At 41.8% G+C, this 24,928-nt stretch overlaps 2 protein-coding genes across 22 annotated transcripts in view; one reads left to right on the top strand and one right to left on the bottom strand.

Annotated features, from left to right (window-relative positions):
* Window positions 1-23,216, bottom strand: part of LOC140104207 (uncharacterized) — a 540,921-nt gene extending 517,705 nt beyond the window's left edge. For all 5 annotated transcript variants that reach the window (XR_011850264.1, XR_011850265.1, XR_011850266.1 and 2 more), the window contains exons 1-2: window positions 23,011-23,216; window positions 13,453-13,549 (exon numbers count right to left, since the gene is read on the bottom strand). The gene's annotated coding sequence lies outside the window, so the exon portion shown is untranslated. The remainder of the gene's footprint in view (window positions 1-13,452; window positions 13,550-23,010) is intronic.
* SGIP1 (SH3GL interacting endocytic adaptor 1) overlaps window positions 23,080-24,928 on the top strand; it is a 61,976-nt gene continuing 60,127 nt past the window's right edge. For 5 of the 17 annotated variants that reach the window (XM_072127619.1, XM_072127628.1, XM_072127621.1 and 2 more), the window contains exon 1: window positions 23,082-23,311. In XM_072127619.1, the coding sequence (XP_071983720.1) occupies window positions 23,302-23,311 (10 nt within the window). In that variant the 5' untranslated portion in view covers window positions 23,082-23,301. Of the gene's footprint in view, window positions 23,312-24,928 lie in introns of all 17 variants that reach the window. The other 12 variants (XM_072127629.1, XM_072127624.1, XM_072127626.1 and 9 more) reach the window with 5 other exon arrangements.

Below are 24,928 nucleotides of genomic sequence, written 5' to 3' on the forward strand. Positions count from 1 at the left end.
TCTGCTGGGATCTGCTCCGCTCTTCGTCCAGTCTCTTCCTAAGTTCTGTGACTGTTGTGGATTTCTTGGCCATCGCTTTGTCACCAAGAATTCTCCAGAGGTTTTCTATTGGGTTTAGATCAGAACACTGGGCTGTGGCCATTTCAAGTTCAGTGATTTCTCTTTTAAGGAGCTGCTTTACCTGTATTGCTGTGTGACATGGAACATTGTGTGTTCTCTATTTGATCTCCAGTGTACATATTTCTATTGTCACATTTTATATAAGTAATTAGACATGTAAAGTTAGTGCCATGCAGTATGTAACTCATCCCATACTTCTGCCTTATTTACTCCATATCAGTCGAGGCCTGTAGTATAAAGGACGTCAAGCCATGCTGGTTTTTACGCCCTTCCTCTCTTATTCCACACTTATCAGGGCACCAGTTGTCCCAGCTGTATTGCAGACAGACTGAGCTGAATAGACAACAAGAAGTCTCCACAATACGTGCAGCTGTCAGGGTTAATTGTAGGCGGCCAGTGTGAAGTTCTGTCTAGACTGATAGATTCTTAGTTGCGTCCAAGAAGAAACGCAAAATGACATAAATCCATTATTTCTCTTGGCAGCTCTGGATATTTATATAGGTGGAAAGTTGCAGAAATCTCATTAGGGGATTTCACAATCATTTCATTAGGGACTTTCTCCAATTTACCAAGGACAATCTGATTTACACAGCTGGGATAGCTTGGACAGGAATGTATGGTCATTGCCCAAAAAACCTTGGGCAATTGAGAACAAAATAGCAGACGTACATGGAGACAGGACAATGGGCTGAGAAGAGCTGACACTCTAAAGTGGGTGATGCCAAAAAGTGGCAGGACAGCTGGAGGGCTAAAAGACTCTGCAACCAAACAAAGACACAGTGTGGGGAGTCTTAATGAAGTTATACTTTTGACCACAATGAGTATTATAGCAGTTATATTCTTGTACATAGGGGGCAGTATTATAGTAGTTATATTATTGTACATAGGGGGCAGTATTATAGTAGTTATATTCTTGTACATAGGGGGCAGTATTATAGTAGTTATATTCTTGTACATAGGGGGCAGTATTATAGTAGTTATATTCCTGTACATAGGGGGCAGTATTATAGTAGTTATATTCCTGTACATAGGGGCAGTATTATAGCAGTTATATTCTTGTACATAGGGGGCAGTATTATAGTAGTTATATTCCTGTACATAGGGGCAGTATTATAGCAGTTATATTCTTGTACATAGGGGGCAGTATTATAGTAGTTATATTCTTGTACATAGAGGGCAGTATTATAGTAGTTATATTCTTGTACATAGGGGGTAGTATTATAGTAGTTATATTCTTGTACATAGGGGGCAGTATTATAGTAGTTATATTCCTGTACATAGGGGGCAGTATTATAGTAGTTATATTCTGGTACATAGGGGGTAGTATTATAGTAGTTATATTCTTGTACATAGGGGGCAGTATTATAGTAGTTATATTCCTGTACATAGGGGGCAGTATTATAGTAGTTATATTCTTGTACATAGGGGGTAGTATTATAGTAGTTATATTCTTGTACATAGGGGGCAGTATTATAGTAGTTATATTCTGGTACATAGGGGGCAGTATTATAGTAGTTATATTCTTGTACATAGGAGGCAGTATTATATTAGTTATATTCTTGTACATAGGGGGCAGTATTATAGTAGTTATATTCTTGTACATAGGGGGCAGGTATATAACTACTATAATACTACGCCCTATGTACAAGAATATAACTACTATAATACTGCCCCCTATGTACAGGAATATAACTACTATAATACTGCCCCCTATGTACAAGAATATAACTGCTATAATACTGCCCCCTATGTACAAGAATATAACTACTATAATACTGCCCCCTATGTACAGGAATATAACTACTATAATACTGCCCCCTATGTACAAGAATATAACTACTATAATACTGCCCCCTATGTACAAGAATATAACTACTATAATACTGCCCCTATGTACAGGAATATAACTACTATAATACTGCCCCCTATGTACAAGAATATAACTACTATAATACTGCCTCCTATGTACAAGAATATAACTACTATAATACTGCCCCCTATGTACAAGAATATAACTACTATAATACTGCCCCCTATGTACAGGAATATAACTACTATAATACTGCCCCCTATGTACAAGAATATAACTACTATAATACTGCCCCCTATGTACAAGAATATAACTACTATAATACTGCCCCTATGTACAGGAATATAACTACTATAATACTGCCCCCTATGTACAAGAATATAACTACTATAATACTGCCTCCTATGTACAAGAATATAACTACTATAATACTGCCCCCTATGTACAAGAATATAACTACTATAATACTGCCCCTATGTACAGGAATATAACTACTATAATACTGCCCCCTATGTACAAGAATATAACTACTATAATACTGCCCCTATGTACAAGAATATAACTACTATAATACTGCCCCCTATGTACAGGACTATAACTACTATAATACTGCCCCCTATGTACAGGAATATAACTACTATAATACTGCCCCCTATGTACAGGACTATAACTACTATAATACTGCTCCCTATGTACAGAAATATAACTACTATAATACTGCCCCCTATGTACAAGAATATAACTACTATAATACTGCCCCTATGTACAAGAATATAACTACTATAATACTGCCCCCTATGTACAAGAATATAACTACTATAATACTGCCCCCTATGTACAAGAATATAACTACTATAATACTGCCCCCTATGTACATTATAGTAGTTATATTCTTGTACATAGGGGGCAGTATTATAGTAGTTATATTCCTGTACATAGGGGCAGTATTATAGTAGTTATATTCTTGTACATAGGGGGCAGTATTATACTAGTTATATTCTTGTACATAGGGGGCAGTATTATAGTAGTTATATTCTTGTATATAGGTAGCAGCATTGTAGTGGTTATATTCTTGTACATAAGGGGCAGTATTATAATAGTTATATTCTTGTACATAGGGGGCAGTATTATAGTAGTTATATTCTTGTACATAGGGGGCAGTATTATAGTAGTTATATTCTTGTACATAGGGGGCAGTATTATAGTAGTTATATTCTTGTATATAGGTAGCAGCATTGTAGTGGTTATATTCTTGTACATAAGGGGCAGTATTATAGTAGTTATATTCTTGTACATAGGGAGCAGTATTATAGTAGTTATATTCCTGTACATAGGGGGCAGTATTATAGTAGTTATATTCTTGTACATAGGAGGCAGTATTATAGTAGTTATATTTCTGTACATAGGGGGCAGTATTATAGTAGTTATATTCCTGTACATAGGGGGCGGTATTATAGTAGTTATATTCTTGTACATAGGGGGCAGTATTATAGTAGTTATATTCCTGTACATAGGGGGCAGTATTATAGTAGTTATATTCTTGTACATAGGAGGCAGTATTATAGTAGTTATATTTCTGTACATAGGGGGCAGTATTATAGTAGTTATATTCCTGTACATAGGGGCAGTATTATAGTAGTTATATTTCTGTACATAGGGGGCAGTATTATAGTAGTTATATTCCTGTACATAGGGGGCAGTATTATAGCAGTTATATTCCTGTACATAGGGGCAGTATTATAGTAGTTATATTCCTGTACATAGGGTGCAGTATTATAGTAGTTATATTCTTGTACATAGGGGGCAGTATTATAGTAGTTATATTCCTGTACATAGGGGGCAGTATTATAGTAGTTATATTCTTGTACATAGGGGGCAGTATTATAGTAGTTATATTCTTGTACATAGGGGGCAGTATTATAGTAGTTATATTCCTGTACATAAGGGACAGTATTATAATTCTTGTACATAGGGGGCAGTATTATAGTTTTTATATTCTGTTGTTGTTCTAAGCAAATGTTATTGGAAAGATTCATGTGATGTCACCTTTCCCCAGTATCTTTATAAAACACAAAGCCAGGAAAGGTGTGGTGGAATTCTAAGTATTTCTGTGATTCCAGTTATAAAGTGCAGCTTCTCACTGTATAACCAAGTATAATTGTGTGCTCTGCTGTCACATTCTGTTGTAGTCTTACATGTAAGTAATGTGGACTATTTTATGGCATTGAATAATCATTACTACTATTTCTATCTTGTACACAGGACACTGATCATGGAAAGTGGTTGTGTATAGCACTGTACCTGTATCATGGCTGTGGTAATATAGAGGAAAGATGTGTAAGCTATCAACAGTTCTAGTGTTTGAGGCAATTGCAATTACAACTTATACAGCTGCACATGAGCCTTACAGGCAAGTTACTTATTCATGGTGGAGGGGGAAATATATGGTGAAAAAGGGCGTAACTACAGGGGTAGCAGCCATAGCAGCTGCTATGGGGCCCAGCGTCAGATCTGACAATAAAGAATGGAGGATTGTACAGCATAATATGTATATAACAGGGCACGTCTTCCACAGTATGCAGCAAGAATCAGCAGCTCAGATAAGAAATGTTACAGGAGAGCAGAACGACATGACTGGAGATCTCTCAACTCTTCTTCCTGCTGTGTACTTCCCCTATGTGGTCAGCAACTACTGGGATGGATGTGTGTATAAAGTGTTTAAATGTATCTGTATCAGTGCATCAATGTGTGCATATATACAAATATGTTTATTTTCTGAGGGGGTAGGGGGGCCCCATTCAGAAGTCTGCTAGGGGGCCCTGCCTCTCCTAGTAACGCCCCTGATGGCGAACTATACATCACTGCTGCCTGATCCTGAGTAAGATATTAGTGTGACATCACTAACAGGTAAGATGTTATCAGTGTGTGTGGTAAAGTAAAGTAGTGCGATACGACAGGTATACCATTGTGATGTCACACTTATGTCTCAGAAGCTGTGACATCACGCACATCTTTGTCAGGTAAGGTTTTGTGACATCATCTGTAGTTTCTCTCCATAGGTCAGCTTGCTGTGACATCACATACGTGTGTTACCACTGAGCATGCTCCAGCAGGCAGATAGAGGCTGTGACATTGTAATAGTCTCAATCAGGGAACCTGCTGTGACATCACCGGTGCGGTTCAGTCAGGTTTCTATGACATTATAAATGGGTTTAGGGTCAGGGGGTGCACAAACTTTTGTCAAGCAATTAATAATATGGTCCCCAGACCACACCATAAAGAGTAACACTGACCATGAACCAGATAATACAAAACTATACACACCTCAAAGCAGGCTTTTATAATAATAATTATTATCACATGGAGAGTGAGACTCACAGCCGCAATATTACAATGTGATATCACTAGTGTTTCGCTGTTGTACACTTGTACACCTCTGACATCACAAAAGATTTTAGGTGTTTGTAACATTAACCATGGCTTTCCTTTGGCTAAGTTACTGTGACATCATAACTATGTTGCTGTGACATCACTAGTCAGTTTTAATTCAGGTAACTTCATAAGCGTGTTACTTTTGTGATGTCATAACTGTATTGCTGGAAAGTAACCTGCTGTGACGTGACATGTGTGTCTGGTTCCTTAAATGATCCCTCCACAGTTCATGCACAGGACTCTCCCGCTGATGATACCTGTTTGGTATCTAGATAATGTGGGAACTAGTTCTACAATGTCAGACATAACCTCCTGTTTAAAGCAACTGATGTATTAATTCACAAATAACCATCAATTCAATGTTATGAATGATAATAGCACCACCTAGTGGGGAATGGGCGGAATTGCCTAGTCTAGTCCCCAGGTAATGTACGTAATATGTTCTGGAGGTTTGTTCTTAAGTTGAATGTATATGTAAGTCGGAACAAGTATAATTAGTAAGTGTAAGACAAATTATTGTTTGTCCCTTGTGACAATTGGAATTTAACCATTTTGGGTTGACAAGGAAACAAGGATGAACAGAAAGCAAATACTTTACAGCTGACCATTGCAGCCTGGGACTAAAATTGAGTAAATTACCAGCATCCAGAGAGCTTCTCCAGAGATCACGGTGGGCAGAAAGGTCTGTTTGTAACTCATGGTGCGGCCACACGCAGCACTAGCGCTGCGTTTCCAAGCGCAGGGGGGCCCCGGCCCAATCTCATTACCGTTTCCAGCTAAAAATAATAAAGATGATTTTAAAAAATACTGCAATATTTTGTATTGGAAATAAACTAAACTTACAAAAAAAGCTACACCTCTGCCGCAGAGGCCTGCAGAAAGCTTTTCAGGTCACGGTCATTGACTGTTTGCATGCTAAAACTGTTCTCTGTGCAACTTTTATAAGCTGTAGATTTGATGGTGAGTGTCAGGCTTTATCTGTCGATATTGACATCTAAACAATTATCTAAAAATATGAAAGCTCAACTATTTTATTCACAAATGAGTAGCTCTTGGGATGTAGGAAAACTTTACCTATTACTGTCATTACCTATTTCCAGCAGTTCTTTTCTATCCTCCTCAGTTTAGTCTGTTCCTGCAGTAGCTATCTCCCCTGGTTGTGCTGTTTATGTCTCTGAGGCCATTGCTTGTATATCAAAAGAAACAGAAGGATACTAATGGATGGCAGGGGTTGCTGCTCCCTGCTCACTCTGGAGGAAATGGGAGGTCATGTGATGCTGTTCTGTGTAGCTAACAGGAGAGCAGTGATCTGCAGATGTAGAAAACTCCTGCAAGTGAGGTAACAAGTCTGTGATTTTTCTCAATCTATCTGCATCTAAAGCTCTAGCATAGACTCTACAACCCTCCCCCACCTTCTGCTCTCCAGCTCAAACAGCAGAGATATACACATCATGTAACTGCTGATTTCTACTACTTGTTACATGCTTAGTGCTCCTCCATGTGAAGAAAGCTGACAAACTAGTCTCTGTATATATACTGTATGTGCACACTATGCAGAACTAAGTAGATTTCCTTAGTAAAAATCTCACAGGATTTGCTGCTACGTTACTCCCTAAGAGAGCACAATGGATCATAGAATGTAGAAAAACGGATTTTATTAGTGGTTGTGAAGTTTATATTCTGGTATTGAAATTGTGTATGGACTTAGGACCCTGAAGCACTTAATGTCCTAAGTCCTCTGAGATGGGCTACATACAACACAATCCCCATGGAAACAATGATCCATTAAAGCATCAGTATACACATGGCTAAGGGATCGGGATTCATGGTGGCTGCACCTCCTGCTCCATGGTAAAGATACATATCCAAATCTTTGGATTTAAAGGAACACTCCAGTCCAAGCTAATTCATTGAATAATGCATTGTACTTGTAGAACATTGCTAGAACCTATGTACAGCAAGTTTATTTGTTATCCTCCTCAGTTTAGCCTGTTCCTGCAGTAGAGGTCTCTCCTGGCTGTGCTGATTATATTTATGAGACCATAGCTTGTTTACACAAAAAACAGAAAGATACTTACTGCTGGAGGGGAGGGGCTGCTGCAGGAAGGTCACTCTGTAGGGAGGTGGAGGTCATGTGATGCTGCTCTGCCCTAGCTAGTGGGAGAGCTGTGTCTGTGCAGATGGGTGGATGTAGAAATCCCCTGCAAGTCAGGTAGCTATCCTGTTCCTTATCAGTCCATTCATACCAGTCTGTGATTTTTCAAACTTTCTCAGTCTCTGCATCTCAAAATTTTTCAAAGACTCTTCAACCCACCACTACCTTCTGCTCGGCAGTCACTAGCATCACAGCAGAGAAGCTGTTAACCCTTAGTGCTCAACCAGCTTATTTTTTAAAAGATTATGAGATTATACACTTCATGTAACTGCTGATTACTACTACTTATTACATGCTAGAACCTGGCTTCTACCTTCAGGCCCTGCACAAGTTAAAATTCAAGGAATTAACTGTGACTGGAGTGTTCCTTTAAATCTAATATGCTCAATAATTGAGCACAGGCTCATATTAACTTACTAAGTACATTTCCCTCCAACACTGTCTAAAAGTTACATCATAAGAATGTCAGCAACCAGTCAAAAATCTTTTTAGAAATCACCTCAGAAAGAACAGGACTTCAGTAATGGTTATAGGCAGTAGCTTCATCTCTACATGAGATACTGCATATTAAAACCGGCCTAAACACAGACGTCAGAGATCTTATACAATGGGGCACATTTACTTACCCGGTCCAGTCACGATCCAGCGGCGTGTTCTCCGACGAGGATTCTGCCGGGATTCACTAAGGTTGTGCGCCCGATGTCCACCAGGTGTCGCTGCTCCGCCGAGATCCGCCGGAGTTCACCTACTTCTCCTCGGTGACGGCCACGCCCCTGATTTCCGTCGCATGCAAGCCGGCGCCGATGCGACACAATCCGATCACGTGCGCCAAAAACCTGGGGCAATTTAGGGACAAGCGGCGCAAAACGGTAATATTCAGGAAATCGTCCGATTCGGCCCTTTAGTAAATGAGCCCCAATGTGTCCACTGAACATTTCTACATGATTTCTTATGTATTTACATGTCTTAAAACAATACAAAAGTAAAATCAACACAGAAGGAAACCCCCTTAATGATACACTGCTGCGCACACCATTAATAGGCAATAGGATCTGCCGCCTGCTGGGAGCGATGTGTCAGCGCTCGCTGGTATCTTAGTAACACCGAGCATTTCCTTCATACTCCGCACATGCTGGAGAGTCAGCCCTGGCATATGCACATGACAAGACGCTCCATCAGTCTTTCTGAGGTGTCTGTTTTCAAGCGGGAAAAAAAAAAGTGAAAAGAAAATGACATCCGGAATGAATCATCTAATGAGGCTCGTGGTGCAAAGTCTTCATGTTATGACTATGCAATGTGCAGAGATTCTACAGAGAATATAAAAATCACAAATGTATCTATGACTTGTGGGCCTTCCCTATGGCCAGAATCTCTTCTGAAATCCCACAGCCATGTGTCTCCAGGCTAGCTGTACACAAATAGGCCACAGGTATGTACTGCATTAGTATAGGTGGTACACTGGGACACCAGGAACCATTGTGCTTCAGTGTCTTGTGTACTAGACACTAAGCATTAAGACAAACAACTACCGTATTTTTCAGACTATAAGGCGCACAAAAAATCCTTTGATTCTCTCAGAAATCAAAGGTGCGCCTTATATATGAACCGTACTTACAGACAACAGCTGCCTTGAACTGTGCACAGGTCTGCCACCTGCTGGTCATCCATCCTTGTAATCAGGTGCGCCTTATAATCCAGTGAACCTTATATATGAACTTAGACGTTTTAGCAGCCATTTACTGATGGTGCGCCTTATAATCCAGTGCGCCTTATAGTCCGAAAAAATTAGGCACAACGCTACTGGAAAGCAGAGACTGGGCCAATGACCCATTGAAGTGCCAAACACCTACAAACTTTGGAAATTAAGGCACCAAAACCACAAAGAGTTTTCCCAAGTAATGGACCAGCTGCTGTTTGACCCTCCCAGTCAATTTAACAAATTCAAGTATTTAGGAAGATGAAAGTGGGTAATAATTAATAATAATTCTTTATATATATAGCGCACACAGATTACGTAGCACTGCACAGAGCTGCCAAATCGGTCTCTGTCCCCAATGGGGCTCACAATCTAATCACCTACCAGTATGTTGTGGAGTGTGGGAGGAAACCGGAGGACCCCCACGCAAACACGGAGAGAACATACAAACTCTTTGCAGATGTTGACCCTGGGACACAGTGTATACCATCAGTGACATACAACTGATAGCCACTTACAGTGATTGGGATGTAAGATTAGTCCCCATATAATTGTTACCTTTAACATGGGGCGTGCAACACAATATCATCGGACTAAGCATGATAATACTGGAGCACGGTCCAAATGTGCAGCCGTAAGCCCCTTTATGTGCAGATATAGATGTATTGATAAATGTGGGCAAATAACTTGATTTTTTCAGAAATAATGGAATCTCCATTGATGAAATTTGATGGATGAGTAAGGGGTGCACCAGGCCACTAGAACAGTGGCCAGAACAGTTTTTCAAGAAGGGTCTAGATGCCTTTTTAAACCTAAATAACATTGATGGTTCTGTTATATAGAATTGTTTCCCCTAAATCCCTCCCTCATCCAATCCCTTCCCTTCCTTGGTTGAACTTGATGGACAAGTGTCTTTTTTCAACCGTATAAACTATGTAACTAGTGTTTTACAAAATTATCAAACCTTTATTCTGCAAAAACTGTGATGGTGATAATTAGAGAACAGTAATGACTGGAGCACAGAGAAAGATCATAAGTACATTTTCTGCAGGTCCAATCAGTCACCAATCACAGTAGGGAGAGCACAGCACCTCAGCACCGGCCACGGGACCTCAGCACCGGCCACGGGACCTCAGCACCGGCCACGGGACCTCAGCACCGGCCACGGGACCTCACTAGTCTCTTACACGGCTCTGCTGGGATTTTGGTCCATTCTTCTTCTAGTCTCTTTCACAGATCTGTGACAGTTGTGAGTTTCTTGGCCATTTACACAATGCAAGGAATGGAAATTCATATGTGATCAGGCCATGGCATGCAACTGCGCATTTTCATTGCGCTTCTAAACAGAAAGTGGTAGGGTGTGTTCACACGTGGCGTTAAAACATGTGATTTCAACCGCATCACAACAGCCGAGAAGTATGCAAATACATTTAAATGGAAAACATTGCCTCTTTTTGCTACCCTGAAAGGCAGCCCCTTAACATCAAGTTTGACCTACAAGAAGTCTAATAACATGATGTGGGATTAAGCCAAACCAGTATTTCTATTCCAGAAGGAACAGACTCCCAACTGTAGACAGCACTGTTTCATTCTGGTTGGGTCTCCTCAGTACAGCGTAGGGAACTGGTTTGGCTGTATGAGAGGCTTGTGACTAGGGTTAGAAGGTAGGAGTTCTCCTTATGGTTGCCTTATAGGCGGGTGGAGACCTCTCCACCCCTAGTGTGCTCTCTCATTTTGATCAATGTCTTTTGAAATTAGCCAATTTTTATTCTGTGCTTTAAAATGTATACAATTTAGCAAATAAGCTTTAAATACGGTTACTTCACTCATGTTAGGATATATTCACATGGAACTAAACAATGACCTTGACATTTAGAAAATTGTGTGTTGTTCTGTTATTTTGATCTCCAGTGTACGATATGCACTTACCTGTCACTTACCTGCACACCTAGAAAACACTGATGCACTTAAAAAATACAGGAGATGGAAAACACCGGATCTCATTTACCGCGGTGAAAGCAGAGTAATCCCATTGATGTTGTGTGAGAGGATAGAGGCGACCAGGACAGATACAGTAACAATATTTGAATGTATTTGGAACCCATGGATCACTGCACAGGGTTCACCTACCCCAGAGAGGGCTCTGACTTTGTCCCCTTATGGACATTGGCAGATTACACCTGTCTCACCAATACGCATGCTCGTTACCACTCTCACCTTTAGCGACCACCTATACTGATCTTGTACTAACTCCCTTCTCAGGTTAATCCAACCCTCCCCAACCCTTTGCCCTCCTCCCCCATTCACGTAGTTTGTTTAATACAGTAGCTGGCTATGCATCACTCTAAAATTACTTCTATGAGATCCCCCGGCGAGGGGCATATGTTATGCCTTGACCTACTGTACGGCACTATTATGCTTTTAATTCAATAAAATCTTGTTGAAACAAGATCAAAAAATGTCTAGAAAAGTTAAAATACACAATACACAACATTAAAAGGGGTAACACTCACAAACATTGTAGGTCATATTAATGAAAAGGTCAGACTAGGCCGTCTTATACCGCACAAGATTCATATCTTCGTAGTTTAACACTGTCTAGTCATACTGTGTACCTCCTATTAGTTGGCTTACTTTACACGAGAAAACTAGGACAAAGTTTTGCTGAGTCAGCAGTATTTTTGGCACACAGACTTTTTTGATGTGATGCCATGCCACTGTTACAGACCACGCCCCTTTGTCAAACTACCGCTAAGAGTGCCAAAAAACTGTCCAAAACCCTTTGTAAATGTGGTGCAGACAAGTTTTTTTAGTGCAAATTACGACAGAATTCTGTTGTGGACAAATTCATAAATCTCCCACCGCACTTCTCTTGCTGTCCGCCGACTTACTATCACAGCAGTTTGTGGCAAGTGGTTATAAAGGTTGCACCAATCTGATTTCTGGGGTCTGGCTGGTGGAACCCCCACTATCACTGGAATGGACCCCAGCCAATCAAGAGACTGGGGTTCCAGCATGTGTCGTCCCACTGCATTAAAAAAATTTGTATTTTATTCAAATTTTAAAAAACAATGGATATTTAACCCCTTCTGGTCTTTAGAGCTTTAGGACCAGGCCAGATTATTTAAATTTGCCCAGTGTCATTATAGGAGGTTATTACCTTTGCAACTCTTTAACATATCCAGGGTATTTTAAAATTGAAGTACAGTGTGTGACGAGAAATCAAAGTAATAGAAAAATTTTGATAATATCTTTTGTGTTTAGTTATGAAAAAAATGGAAATTTAGCAAAAATTTCCAAAAATTATTCATTTTCAAAGTGTAAAATTTTCAGATTTTCAGGCAGATAGTCATAGCACCCAAGTAACTACCTTATATACTCGAGTATAAGCCTAGTTTTTCAGCACAAAAAAATGTGCTGAAAACCCAAACTCGGCTTATACTCGAGTAAAAAATATATAGGTTTTACCAGGTTTTTGTGGTAAAATTAGGGGCCTCGGCTTATACTTGGGTCGGCTTATACTCGAGTATATACGGTATATAACTAACATTTCCCAAATGTCTTCTTTACAACGGCTTTTTATGCCTCTTCTCTCTTTTCTAGGTTGTTAGGAGGTTCAGAATTTTGGGTGTAATTTTTCTCATTTTTATGAAAATCGCCAAAACCCATATTTAGAGGCACCTGCTCAGCTTTAATGACTTTGAGAGGCCTAAACAGCAGTAAAACCGCATAAATCACGTCATTTTAGAAACTGCTCCTTTAAATGTGTGAAAAATCAGCTTTAAGAAGTTTGTTAACGCTTTAGATGTTTCACAAGCTGTAATTTTTTTTTAGACGATATATTAATTTTGGACAAAAATTAAACCGTCACAAAGAATTAAGTGACAAAAAACTCAAAACAAAAACAAAGTTTGATACCCATCTTCTCCCGAATATGAGGACGCTCCATATGTGTACACGGACCTTAGAGTTGCCATGGAAACGATCAGCACCCCGCAGTGATGCGATATAGACGCCGCGGTCACTATGACCGCAGCGTCTATAGGGTTAAAGAGGCGGGATCGCCCGGGCTCAAATTCTAAGCCCAGGCGATCACCATGATGTCAAGGTGCGGGAACTACCCAAATCCTATGACGTAGAGTAACGTCAGGGTGCGGGAAGGGCTTAAAGCTCAAAATTGGACTACTTTATAATGAACGAGAATTCAATATTATTTTCAATCAGAAAGTCATCACCTACCTGCAATCCCACAATCAGTTTTTCTATTACTCAGTGGATCTTCTCTTGTGCTAGGAATTGGATGTTTTGTTTTCAAATTTAGTCTTGTTCAATTCCCCTAAAACAAAAACAAATGCAACAATGAGGAACCTGACACAAGTCACCTGTCTTTCCTGTGCACAGTGCCCCCTGTTCACTGGGTAGATGGGCACTCTGGTGTGCATGGAAAACCGACCCTGAGGGTGAAGACACACGTGGCGTTTTTAGGCCGTTTTTAGTTTTCAGCGTTTTTGACAGGTTTGACCAATTTTCTTAATTCAAACTGGTAAAAAACGCAGGTTTTCCGAATTTGCGCAGTTAAAAATGGACAAAAACGGATGCGTTTTTAAAAAATGGATGCGTTTTTTAACGGACTGCTTAAAAACGCCATGTGTGGCATCATCCTTAGGGTGAAGACACACATGGCGTTTTTGGGCCGTTTTTGGGCCGTTTTTACTAAGTGCGTTTTCAGATTGTTAAAAACGCATGCGTTAAAAAACGCATCCGTTTTTTTAAAACGCATGCGTTTTTTGAAAACGCATGCGTTTTTGTCCGTTTTTCATTGCGCAATTTCGGAAAAACGGACAAAAACGCATGCGTTTCCAAAAAACGCATGCGTTTTTTAACGCATGCGTTTCTAACGATCTGAAAACGCACTTAGTAAAAACGGCCCAAAAACGCCATGTGTGTCTTCACCCTAAGGATAATGCCACACATGGCGTTTTTAAGCAGTACGTTAAAAAAAAGGCATCCGTTTTTGTCCATTTTTAATTGCACAAATTCGGAAAACCTGTCAAAAGGTTTTTTTACGGATTGCTTAAAAACGGACCAAAAACGGTTTCAAAACGCCACGTGTGGCATCACCCTAAGGCTGGCGGCACACGAGGCGTTTTGAACCTGTTTTTGGTCCGTGTTTAAGGAGTCCGTTAAAAAACCCATGCTTTTTTGGAAAACACGTCAGTTTTTGACCGGTTTTACAAATTATCTTAATGAAAAAGGTTAAAAAATGCATGCGGTTTTTAACTAACTGCTTAAAAATGGCCTAAAAACGGGTTCAAAACGTCATGTGTGCCGCCGGCCTTACGGTTTTCTCAATTATCTTAATTAAAACTATTCAAAAACGTATACGTTTTATATTATACTAGGAAATTGATTGCATCGTGCGGGCATTACAGGGGAGAGGGTTTTACAGCAACCACTGCTTATTCTTTGCACATATCTACGCGGCTGCTATTGTAATCCTTGCATCATTTTGCACATATTTGACTGATTACATAGGACATGAATTTGCACATGTTGGTGCTTTTAAGTGTTTTTAACTTGTCTGTAGTATGAATTTAAATAAAGATATTTGATATTTTTCCAAAAACTATATATTGAGTCGGTACCTTTTTCACTCTGTTTGTTTGCACTGAAATGCTTGTTTTGGAAATGTGGTACCAATATCGGCCATTAACTGGTTTCATGCATTTTTAACACATGCGTTTTTTAACGGACTCCTTGCCAAAACCAGGTTCAAAACGCCACATGTGACCACAGCCTGAGGGCGCGTTCACATGTTGCGTTTTGGTTGCGTTTTCATTGCGTTTGAAACGCATATACAACAGCTGATGTGAGGTAATTTGCCTAATTACATTACCGTTTACGCTTGTAAACGCAATGTTAACGCATGCGTTAACATCGCGTTTACTATGCGATTTGTGAACGGAAACGTTAACAGTGATGTAATTAGGCAAATCACCTCTCCTCAGCTGTTGTATATGCGTTTCAAACGCAATGAAAACGCAGGTCAAAACGCAAAGTGTGAACGCGCTCTGAGGGTGAAGACACACATGGCGTTTTTGGGCCATTTTTACTAAGTGCGTTTTCAGATCGTTAAAAACGCATGCGTTAAGGGTGAAGACACACGTGGCGTTTTTGGGCCGTTTTTACTAAGTGCGTTTTCAGATCGTTAAAAACGCATGTGTTAAAAAACGCATCCGTTTTTTTAAAAACCGGTTGCGTTTTTTAACGCATGCGTTTGTAACGATCTGAAAACGCACTAAGTAAAAACGGCCCAAAAACGGCCCAAAAACGCCATGTGTGTCTTCACCCTAAGAGTGAAGACACACGTGGGTGAAGACACACGTGGTGTTTTTAGGCCGTTTTTAGTTCATTTTCAGATCGTAAAAAACCCATGCGTTTTTGACAGGTTTGGCCAATTATCTTAATTCAAACTGGTCAAAAACGCATGCTTTTTTTCCAATCTGAAAACTAGAAACGGCCTGAAAACGCCACGTGTGTCTTCAGCCTAAGGGCGCGTTCACACGTTGTGTTTTGGTTGCGTTTTCATTGCGTTTGGAACGCATATACAACAGCTGATGTGAGGTAATTTGCCTAATTACATAACCGTTTACGTTTGTAAACACAATGTTAACGCATGCGTTAACAAAATGCATGCGTTAACGCTTTGTTAACGCATGCGTTAACATCGCGTTTACGATGCGTTTTGTTAAATCACCTCTCCTCAGCTGTTGTATATGCGTTTCAAACGCAATGAAAACGCAGGTCAAAACGCAACGTGTGAACGCGCCCTAAAAGTGGTGGCACACGTCCAGTTTTCAGTCCGTTTTAACGCATGTGTTGTGAGACTAATGGAGGCAATTATGGCAAGAACTAAGGTGGGCACCTTTGACTAAAACACTTATTGGGATGAGTACAGCATGCGCAGGTGCACTTACAGAGGTTGTACCATGTTTTCACGTTTTCAGGACACAGTGTGTGACTGCTGGAACCCCCACCACTAACGAAAACCCCAACAATCCAGGGAACGAGAGTCTTATTCTCCCTCATGTGTGGAGTAGAAGGTTGGGTTGAGCATGTGTCCTGCTGCTCCATTCAATAGTTTGGGAGTGTCGGGAATTACTGGGCAACTGTACTCATAGTACTAAAACGTATTTACATGTTGTGGTTGCGTTTTCATTGCATTTTGAAATGCATAACAACTGAGAAGAGTTGATTTGCCTAATGACATTACTGTTTACATGTGTTAAGTATGTTAACTTATGTGTTAAAAACGCGTTTACAATGCATTCTTGTAAACGTAAATATTAACAGTAATGTAATTAGGAAAATCACCTCTCCATGATCACAGAACACGAAAGGTGCCAGGTCACAGACCAACTGCACTGCCGGTAATGGATCCCTGTGAATTATACCGAGCGCTATATATATCTCAATAGTCCGTGCACAGTTCCATCCCCAACAATACGGTTATTCCGTGACATGGCACCGTGATCACGGACTGCCCAAGGTCCATGGGTATCGTAGCCCTAAGGCCGGCGCCACACAGGGCGCTTTGTCTGCGCTTGCAAACGCAAACGCAGACAAAGTCGCGCCCACCGGGGGCGGGCCTCGGCCCGATCGCATCGGTGTTTCTATGGAAACGCCTGCGATCGGGAACGAGCCGCCGTTGTTTCGCGTTAAATCAACGCAAAACACCGGCGGCTCGTTCCCGATCGCAGGCGTTTGCAACACAGTTTGGGATCACCTATAGTAGCGATGGCGAACCTATGGCACCCGTGCCAGAGAGGGCACGCAGAGCCCTCACTGCTGGCACGCGCCCCATCCTCCTAACGACTGCCAGGTGCGGACAACCACTGTCCACACCTGGTTGTCATGGCTCCTAGCAGTATCGGAGCGCAGCGTATCGGAACGGCCATGACAGAGCAGGGTGCTGACACTGCCTGCTGTCACTCTGATCACTGCAGCGCACAGGACGGTAAGTGTCCCAGCGCTGGCAGCGAAATGATGTCACTACGCTGCCAGCGCTGGGCACCTTACTCCGTGTGCGCTGCAGTGATCAGCCAGAGGAACGCCGAGTCTGAGGTGAGTTTTTTTTTTTTTTTTTTTTAACTCAGCGCATCCACGGGGCATAGATCAGCAGGAGGCTGATTTCCTGCCCGCTCCCACCCCTCCCCTCCCCTAAGAAAACCGGCCCAAAACTCACTGCGCCGCTACCACAAACCCCCGTGCCCGAACCCCCGCCCACTACTGCAATTTGCCTGCCCGAACTCCGCCCACTGTCACTACCCCCCCCCCCCCAACTACGGTCACTGCCCCACATCACCCCCTCCCCTGGAACTCATGCCTCATAACCCCATTGCCCCGAACTCCAGATGCTGCATTAGCCCCCCCCCCCAGCCCTAACTCTGGCCGCCCACCCTCTGCCCATCTACCCTACTGACCCCCCGGAACAACAGACACCTGAACTTCTGCCCGCCAGCATGGCCGCCACCTTGGACAACCAAAGAGTAAGTAACATATGTATTTCTATGTATGTATTTATGTACTGTATATGCATATTATATATTTATATGTGCATTTATCTATTTATACCTGTGTGAGGGCTTATTTTTTGCGTAACATATTTTACTTCTCATTTATTATTCCATGTCGTGTACTGGGAAGCTGGATTTTAATACTTTCGCTGTGCGCTCCAAATCATTTGTCTCCTTTATTCTTTGGTCTGGTCCTATCACAGTGATACCAGATTTGTAGGTTTTATTGTGTTTTAATACTTTTTCAATAATTAAAACAGTGTACGAAAAAGAAAATAGTTTCGCCATCTTGTGAGGCTAATAACTTTAGTGCACGGAGCTGGGGAGGGGTGGTTTTTTTGCTTTATGAGCCGTTGTTTTCATTGCTACCATTTTGAGGACTGCGTGACCTTTTGATAACTTTTTATTACTCTTTTATGTGATGTAAAATGGTGTAAAAGTGGCGTTTCAGTGTGTATAGGACTGCTGGAATCCCAGCTCAGACAGTCCTGTGTAAATTGATTCTAAACTAAACCGTCAGTTTTATGGTTAAATTGCCGTACTGGCACTTTGCGATAAGTAATTAGGTTTTGGGTTGCAGTTTGGGCACTCGGTCTCTAAAAGGTTCGCCATCACTGACCTATAGCAAGTGATATAGGGTTTGGGTCACCAATAGTAAGTTCTATAGTGTTGGGGTCACCTATAGTATGATCTATACTTTTGGGGGTCATCTATAGTAAGGTCTATAGTGTTGGGGGTCACCTATAGTTAGGACTATAGTACTGGGGGTAATCTATAGTAAGGTCTATAGTGTTGGGGGTCACCTATAGTTAGGACTATAGTACTGGGGGTAATCTATAGTAAGGTCTATAGTGTTGGGGGGTCACCTATAGTAAGGTCTATAGTGTTGGGGGTCACCTATAGTAAGGTCTATAGTGTTCGGGGTCACCTATGGTAAGGTCTATAGTGTTGGGGGTCACCTATAGTAAGGTCTATAGTGTTGGGGGTCACCTATAGTAATGGTTATAGTGTTAGTGTCACCCATAGAAAGTATGATAGTGTTGGGTCGCCTATAGAAAGTATTATAGTGTTGGGGGTCACCTGTTGTACGTATTATAGTGTTGGGGGGGTCACCTGTAGCAAGTATTATAGTGTTGGGGGTCACCTGTTGTACGTATTATAGTGTTGGGGGGTCACCTGTAGCAAGTATTATAGTGTTGGGGGTCACCTATAGTAAGTACTATAGTGTTGGGGGTCACCTATAGTAAGTATTATAGTGTTGGGGGTCACCTATAGTAAGTATTATAGTGTTGGGGGGGTCACCTGTAGTAAGTATTATAGTGTTGGGGGTCACCTGTAGTAAGTATTATAGTGTTGGGGGTCACCTATAGTAAGTATTATAGTGTTGGGGGTCACCTATAGTAAGTATTATAGTGTTGGGGGTCACCTATAGTAAGTATTATAGTGTTGGGGGTCACCTATAGTAAGTATTATAGTGTTGGGGGTCACCTATAGTAAGTATTATAGTGTTGGGGGTCACCTATAGTAAGTATTATAGTGTTGGGGGTCACCTATAGTAAGTATTAAAGTGTTGGGGGGTCACCTGTAGTAAGTGTTATAGTGTTGGGGGTCACCTATAGTAAGTATTATAGTGTTGGGGGTCACCTATAGTAAGTATTACAGTGTTGGGGGTCACCTGTTGTACGTATTATAGTGTTGGGGGTCACCTGTTGTACGTATTATAGTGTTGGGGGGTCACCTATAGTAAGTATTATAGTGTTGGGGGGTCACCTATAGTAAGTATTATAGTGTTGGGGGGTCACCTGTAGTAAGTATTATAGTGTTGGGGGGTCACCTGTAGTAAGTATTATAGTGTTGGGGGTCACCTATAGTAAGTATTATAGTGTTGGGGGTCACCTATAGTAAGTATTATAGTGTTGGGGGGTCACCTGTAGTAAGTATTATAGTGCTGGGGGTCACCTATAGTAAGTATTATAGTGTTGGGGGGTCACCTGTAGTAAGTATTATAGTGTTGGGGGTCACCTATAGTAAGTATTATAGTGTTGGGGGTCACCTATAGTAAGTATTATAGTGTTGGGGGTCACCTATAGTAAGTATTATAGTGTTGGGGGTCACCTGTAGTAAGTATTATAGTGTTGGGGGTCACCTGTAGTAAGTATTATAGAGTTGGGGGTCACCTATAGTAAGTATTATAGTGTTGGGGGTCACCTATAGTAAGTATTATAGTGTTGGGGGGTCACCTATAGTAAGTATTATAGTGTTGGGGGTCACCTGTTGTACGTATTATAGTGTTGGGGGGTCACCTATAGTAAGTATTATAGTGTTGGGGGGTCACCTATAGTAAGTATTATAGTGTTGGGGGTCACCTATAGTAAGTATTATAGTGTTGGGGGTCACCTGTAGTAAGTATTATAGTGTTGGGGGTCACCTATAGTAAGTATTATAGTGTTGGGGGTCACCTATAGTAAGTATTATAGTGTTGGGGGGTCACCTGTAGTAAGTATTATAGTGTTGGGGGTCACCTGTAGTAAGTATTATAGTGTTGGGGGTCACCTATAGGAAGTATTATAGTGTTGGGGGGTCACCTATAGTAAGTATTATAGTGTTGGGGGTCACCTGTAGTAAGTATTATAGTGTTGGGGTCACCTATAGTAAGTAGTATAGTGTTGGGGTCACCTGTAGTACGTAGTATAGTGTTGGGGTCACCTATAGAAAGTATTATAGTGTTGGGGGGTCACCTGTAGTAAGTATTATAGTGTTGGGGGTCACCTATAGTAAGTATTATAGTGTTGGGGGTCACCTATAGTAAGTATTATAGTGTTGGGGGTCACCTGTAGTAAGTATTATAGTGTTGGGGGTCACCTATAGTAAGTATTATAGTGTTGGGGGTCACCTATAGTAAGTATTATAGTGTTGGGGGTCACCTATAGTAAGTATTATAGTGTTGGGGGTCACCTATAGTAAGTATTATAGTGTTGGGGGGTCACCTGTAGTAAGTATTATAGTGTTGGGGGTCACCTATAGTAAGTATTATAGTGTTGGGGGGTCACCTGTAGTAAGTATTATAGTGTTGGGGGTCACCTATAGTAAGTATTATAGTGTTGGGGGTCACCTGTAGTAAGTATTATAGTGTTGGGGGGCAGGGCCGGTTCTAGACAAAGTGGGGCCCTGGGCAAAACTAAAAGTGGGGCCCCAAAATAAAACTATTTTAAGACCAGTCACAATCAGCAAGAGGCTCCCTTTAGTATGATAAAACATACTGTAATTTTGGAGAATTTTACAGGAGATAGATCATAGGAAGATTGATGGGCAGCATGGTGGCTCAGTGGTTAGCACTACAGCCTTGCAGCGCTGGTCAACATCTGCAAAGATTTTGTATGTTCTCTCTGTGTCTGCGTGGGTTTACTCCGGGTCCTCCGGTTACTACAAAAAATGACTGGTAGGTTGATTAAACTGTGAGGCCCATTGGGGAGAGGGACCGATATTTTCTGAAAGCAGACACTTGCCCCATTTTCAAAATTGCATTAAACAGTTTATAGACATAGGCGCAATTTTGATTCAAACTGAAACATTTTATAAAAAATACTTAAAATTTGACTGATGGCAAAAACTTTGATCCAAACATAAACTATTTACCTTCACATCTCCTAAATGTAATAGATGGACATATGTAGAGTTCACAAATTTCCCATATTGATACGTTCACATAAATAAATCCACATAATATCATTAACACTGTAATAACTAGATATCTGCTTTTCAGCTAGAAATTTTTAGACAGTCACAACCTGCAAAATATATCAATAGAACAGAATAAAAAGTAAAGGCGCCATAAAACCTATAGAATTTTGGAAGCAGACAACCAGGCGATGCATTTGGCAATTAAACATACTTTCCTAAAACAACAAGATGTGAGGAGATCATACAAGACCCCACATGTGGATATTCACCAAAATATGAATTGGGGAACTGCAGAAAATTCACACAGATCTATCATTGTATCCTCCCTTACACAATGGTAACCCAAATAAATAACTATATATCCATAAACCAAGCTAATGAGATAATAAGTCACATTTAGATGTCGCCATTGTATTAGCCGCACAATAACAGAACCCTCCGCGCTTCATAAGCATGAGAGAGAACGTCATAACATGGGTGTAAGTAATGGAGGATGATGGGAAATAAAAACTTTATTCCAGAACATGTGTGTGTTTTTGGTGTTACATATAACTTTATGGACATGTTCTGGTCGCGGTGTAGTCACATTAGGCGAAGAGGATCGAATGTTCATCGTATCAGTCAATTCCCCCCCCCCCAAAATCACAAAATAAAAGGGAATAAGAGAGAAAGTGTGTTCTTAGATAGTTCTGCACAGAGAAGGGTTAATAACATGAATATTAGTTGATATTATCCCTTCTCAGAATGAAGTAACATATAAGGTGAATATTTCCATTATCTGTGAGGTGCAGCAGCTCCTGTGTGCAGCAAATGCTCCCTGCAGCCTGATGGCTAAGAATCTGGATTGGGGGGGAGGGGGGCACACTTCAGGGGGCTGTATCTCTGGTTCTGTGACACATAGAACCTCACTTCTTTTTTCCTATGAAAGAAGAGAGTCTCCTCTTTTATATGAATCTAAACATGTGTTTCTATGTTTTAGGAAAACGGAGATATTCACTGTTAAATGGCCGCCGGGAGTGATTTTTATATATAAAATGGCACCTGATATTCTCACTTTAAACCTGAATATCTCTGGATCCATGGCACCTAGAAACACAATTCAAGATTCATTTGAAAGAAGAGATTCTCCTCTTTCTCCCAGGGGCCCTGGGCAATTGCCACCTTTGCCTACCCATAGCGCCGGCCCTGTTGGGGGGTCACCTGTAGTAAGTATTATAGTGTTGGGGGTCACCTGTAGTAAGTATTATAGTGTTGGGGGGTCACCTATAGTAAGTATTATAGTGTTGGGGGTCACCTGTAGTAAGTATTGTAGTGTTGGGGGGGGGGGGTCACCTATTGTAAGTATTATAGTGTTGGGGGGGGGTCACCTATTGTAAGTATCATAGTGTTGGGGGGTCACCTATAGAAAGTATTATAGCGTTGGGGGTCACCTATAGGAAGTATTATAGTGTTGGGGGGTCACCTATAGTAAGTATTATAGTGTTGGGGTCACCTCTGAGCATCATTGACACTAGCTCGGATCCTCGGGGCGCCATATTACCTCACACATAGGGCTCCATGCACCGTGTGTGTCAGGCGGCGCCCGTTACCGGGCAGTGTGTGTGAGGGAAGTGCGTCAGCGGCCGCGGCTCGGTGCGAGCATTGTGTGAGGAGACGGCGTCACGTGACGCGCGCGCGGGGCGGGGATTGGCCGGCTCCTGTCAGCGGGGTGATTCTCCCGTCTCTCCTCACAGCATCGTCCTGCAGCGCCGCCCGCCCGCCCGCCAGCCCGGGGCCCCTGAGCCGCAGCCCCACCGGACACCGGGAGATTGAGGAATGAGATTGTGCCACCATGATGGAAGGTGGGTGGTCGTCATCATCCTCTGCAGCGTGCCGTGCCCCTCACCCGCTCCCCTGAATGTCATGTCCCCTTCCTCCTGTGCAGTAATGGGGTCAGCCCTGCCCCTCAGACCCCTTTATACACGATTATGGGGGGCTTACATCCCTCCCAGCCTTATATTCCAGGCCCTGCATGTGTAAATGTCATATAATCCCTCTGCAGGGTGTGAATACTTATGCAATTGGTCTAATTCCTTATCTCTACCTGTTTGTTAAGAGGCTGTGGCCTGAAGGGGTTAAATCGGTTGGGTAAATCGTCGGTCGTTCGCAGATCTGAGCACAGACGTAGCGATGACCCATCACACTCGACCGAATATTAGCGCCTGCGCTGCTGGGCATAGCCTAGGGCATGCTGGGAGTTGTAGTCCTACAGCATTTGGGTGGTCAGTCATTTCCGCCCCCTGTGGGGTGAGGTTCCATTCTATACGGACATTGTATCAGGGTTCAGATGAGCAAAATGTGAATATACAGGGTATAGCTCTGGTCATGAAGGGGTTACATAGCTCTGGACTATATGGTGGTCCTCACATGTCAGATTACCCCCCTCCCAAGGCATAACCCCTGATTAGGGGGAGTGCACCTCTTTGCCGTCTATTTCCTCTGCATCGTGAGCACATAAATGTCTCTTCTATTTGCAAACATGTCTTTAATTTTCCTCCTCCTTCCCATGACATAAGGGGTTAAAGGAGCCGTTTGGGTAATGAATGACCTCTTTTTGAGGTCTGTTCCTGACTAAAATCTTCGCATCTATTCCCAAAGGATTATTATTAGGAGTCTGGCCGTAGGTGGATGACTGCCTTATGTATTAACCCCTTGTGAGCACACCTCAATGTCACGCAGAAGACGATCGCCTTGAACAGATTCGGTGTTTGGCTTTGCCCAGAGGTTCGGGCCTATAGCACTGAATGAATCCCCAGCCTCGCTCTGCGTGTCAGCGGGAGCTTAATTCACTTTGGGGATGTTGTATACCAGGATTAAAGCGCGGCCTTTATCGGCGGGGCCGGCAGTGGATGGATCACACATGATGTCAGCGGGAGGACCCTTTGCTTCCTATCAGTGTGTGTGTGTGTGTGTGTGTGCAAATGCAGAGAACACCGAAAGATGGATGCGACCTTCTCGTCAGAGCAGAAGTGTCACACGACGCAGGCAATGCCTTGTCTCTAGAGCCGTTGTACACTGCTGGCACAGCCATGATACTCCCATCCTCCTGGAGTCCTGGTCTGTGCGGAGATGGCTGGGATATTACTTATATTCTTATGGTTTACATGGAAGCAAGAAAATATTAGATCCTAGAAATCTGATATCTGTTCATCGGTTGATCTCGTATGTGGCGATCTGTTTCATCTTTCCTTCAACTATCACATATATACCTCTATTCTATCACATCTTTAGCTATCTCTATGTATACATCTATATCATATCTACTTAATCTGTGCATGAAACTCTTTCCCTATCTATCCAATATCTCAATCTGTCTACCCATTACCTCCCTTCTTTATTTTTCTATTTATTTTTATCTATCCATCTATAGAATATCTATAGATAATGATCTTTCTCTATCTACATTATTTATCTGTTTT

The sequence above is a fragment of the Engystomops pustulosus genome, chromosome 10 (assembly GCF_040894005.1).
Source record: "Engystomops pustulosus chromosome 10, aEngPut4.maternal, whole genome shotgun sequence".
Taxonomy (NCBI): Eukaryota; Metazoa; Chordata; class Amphibia; order Anura; family Leptodactylidae; genus Engystomops; species Engystomops pustulosus.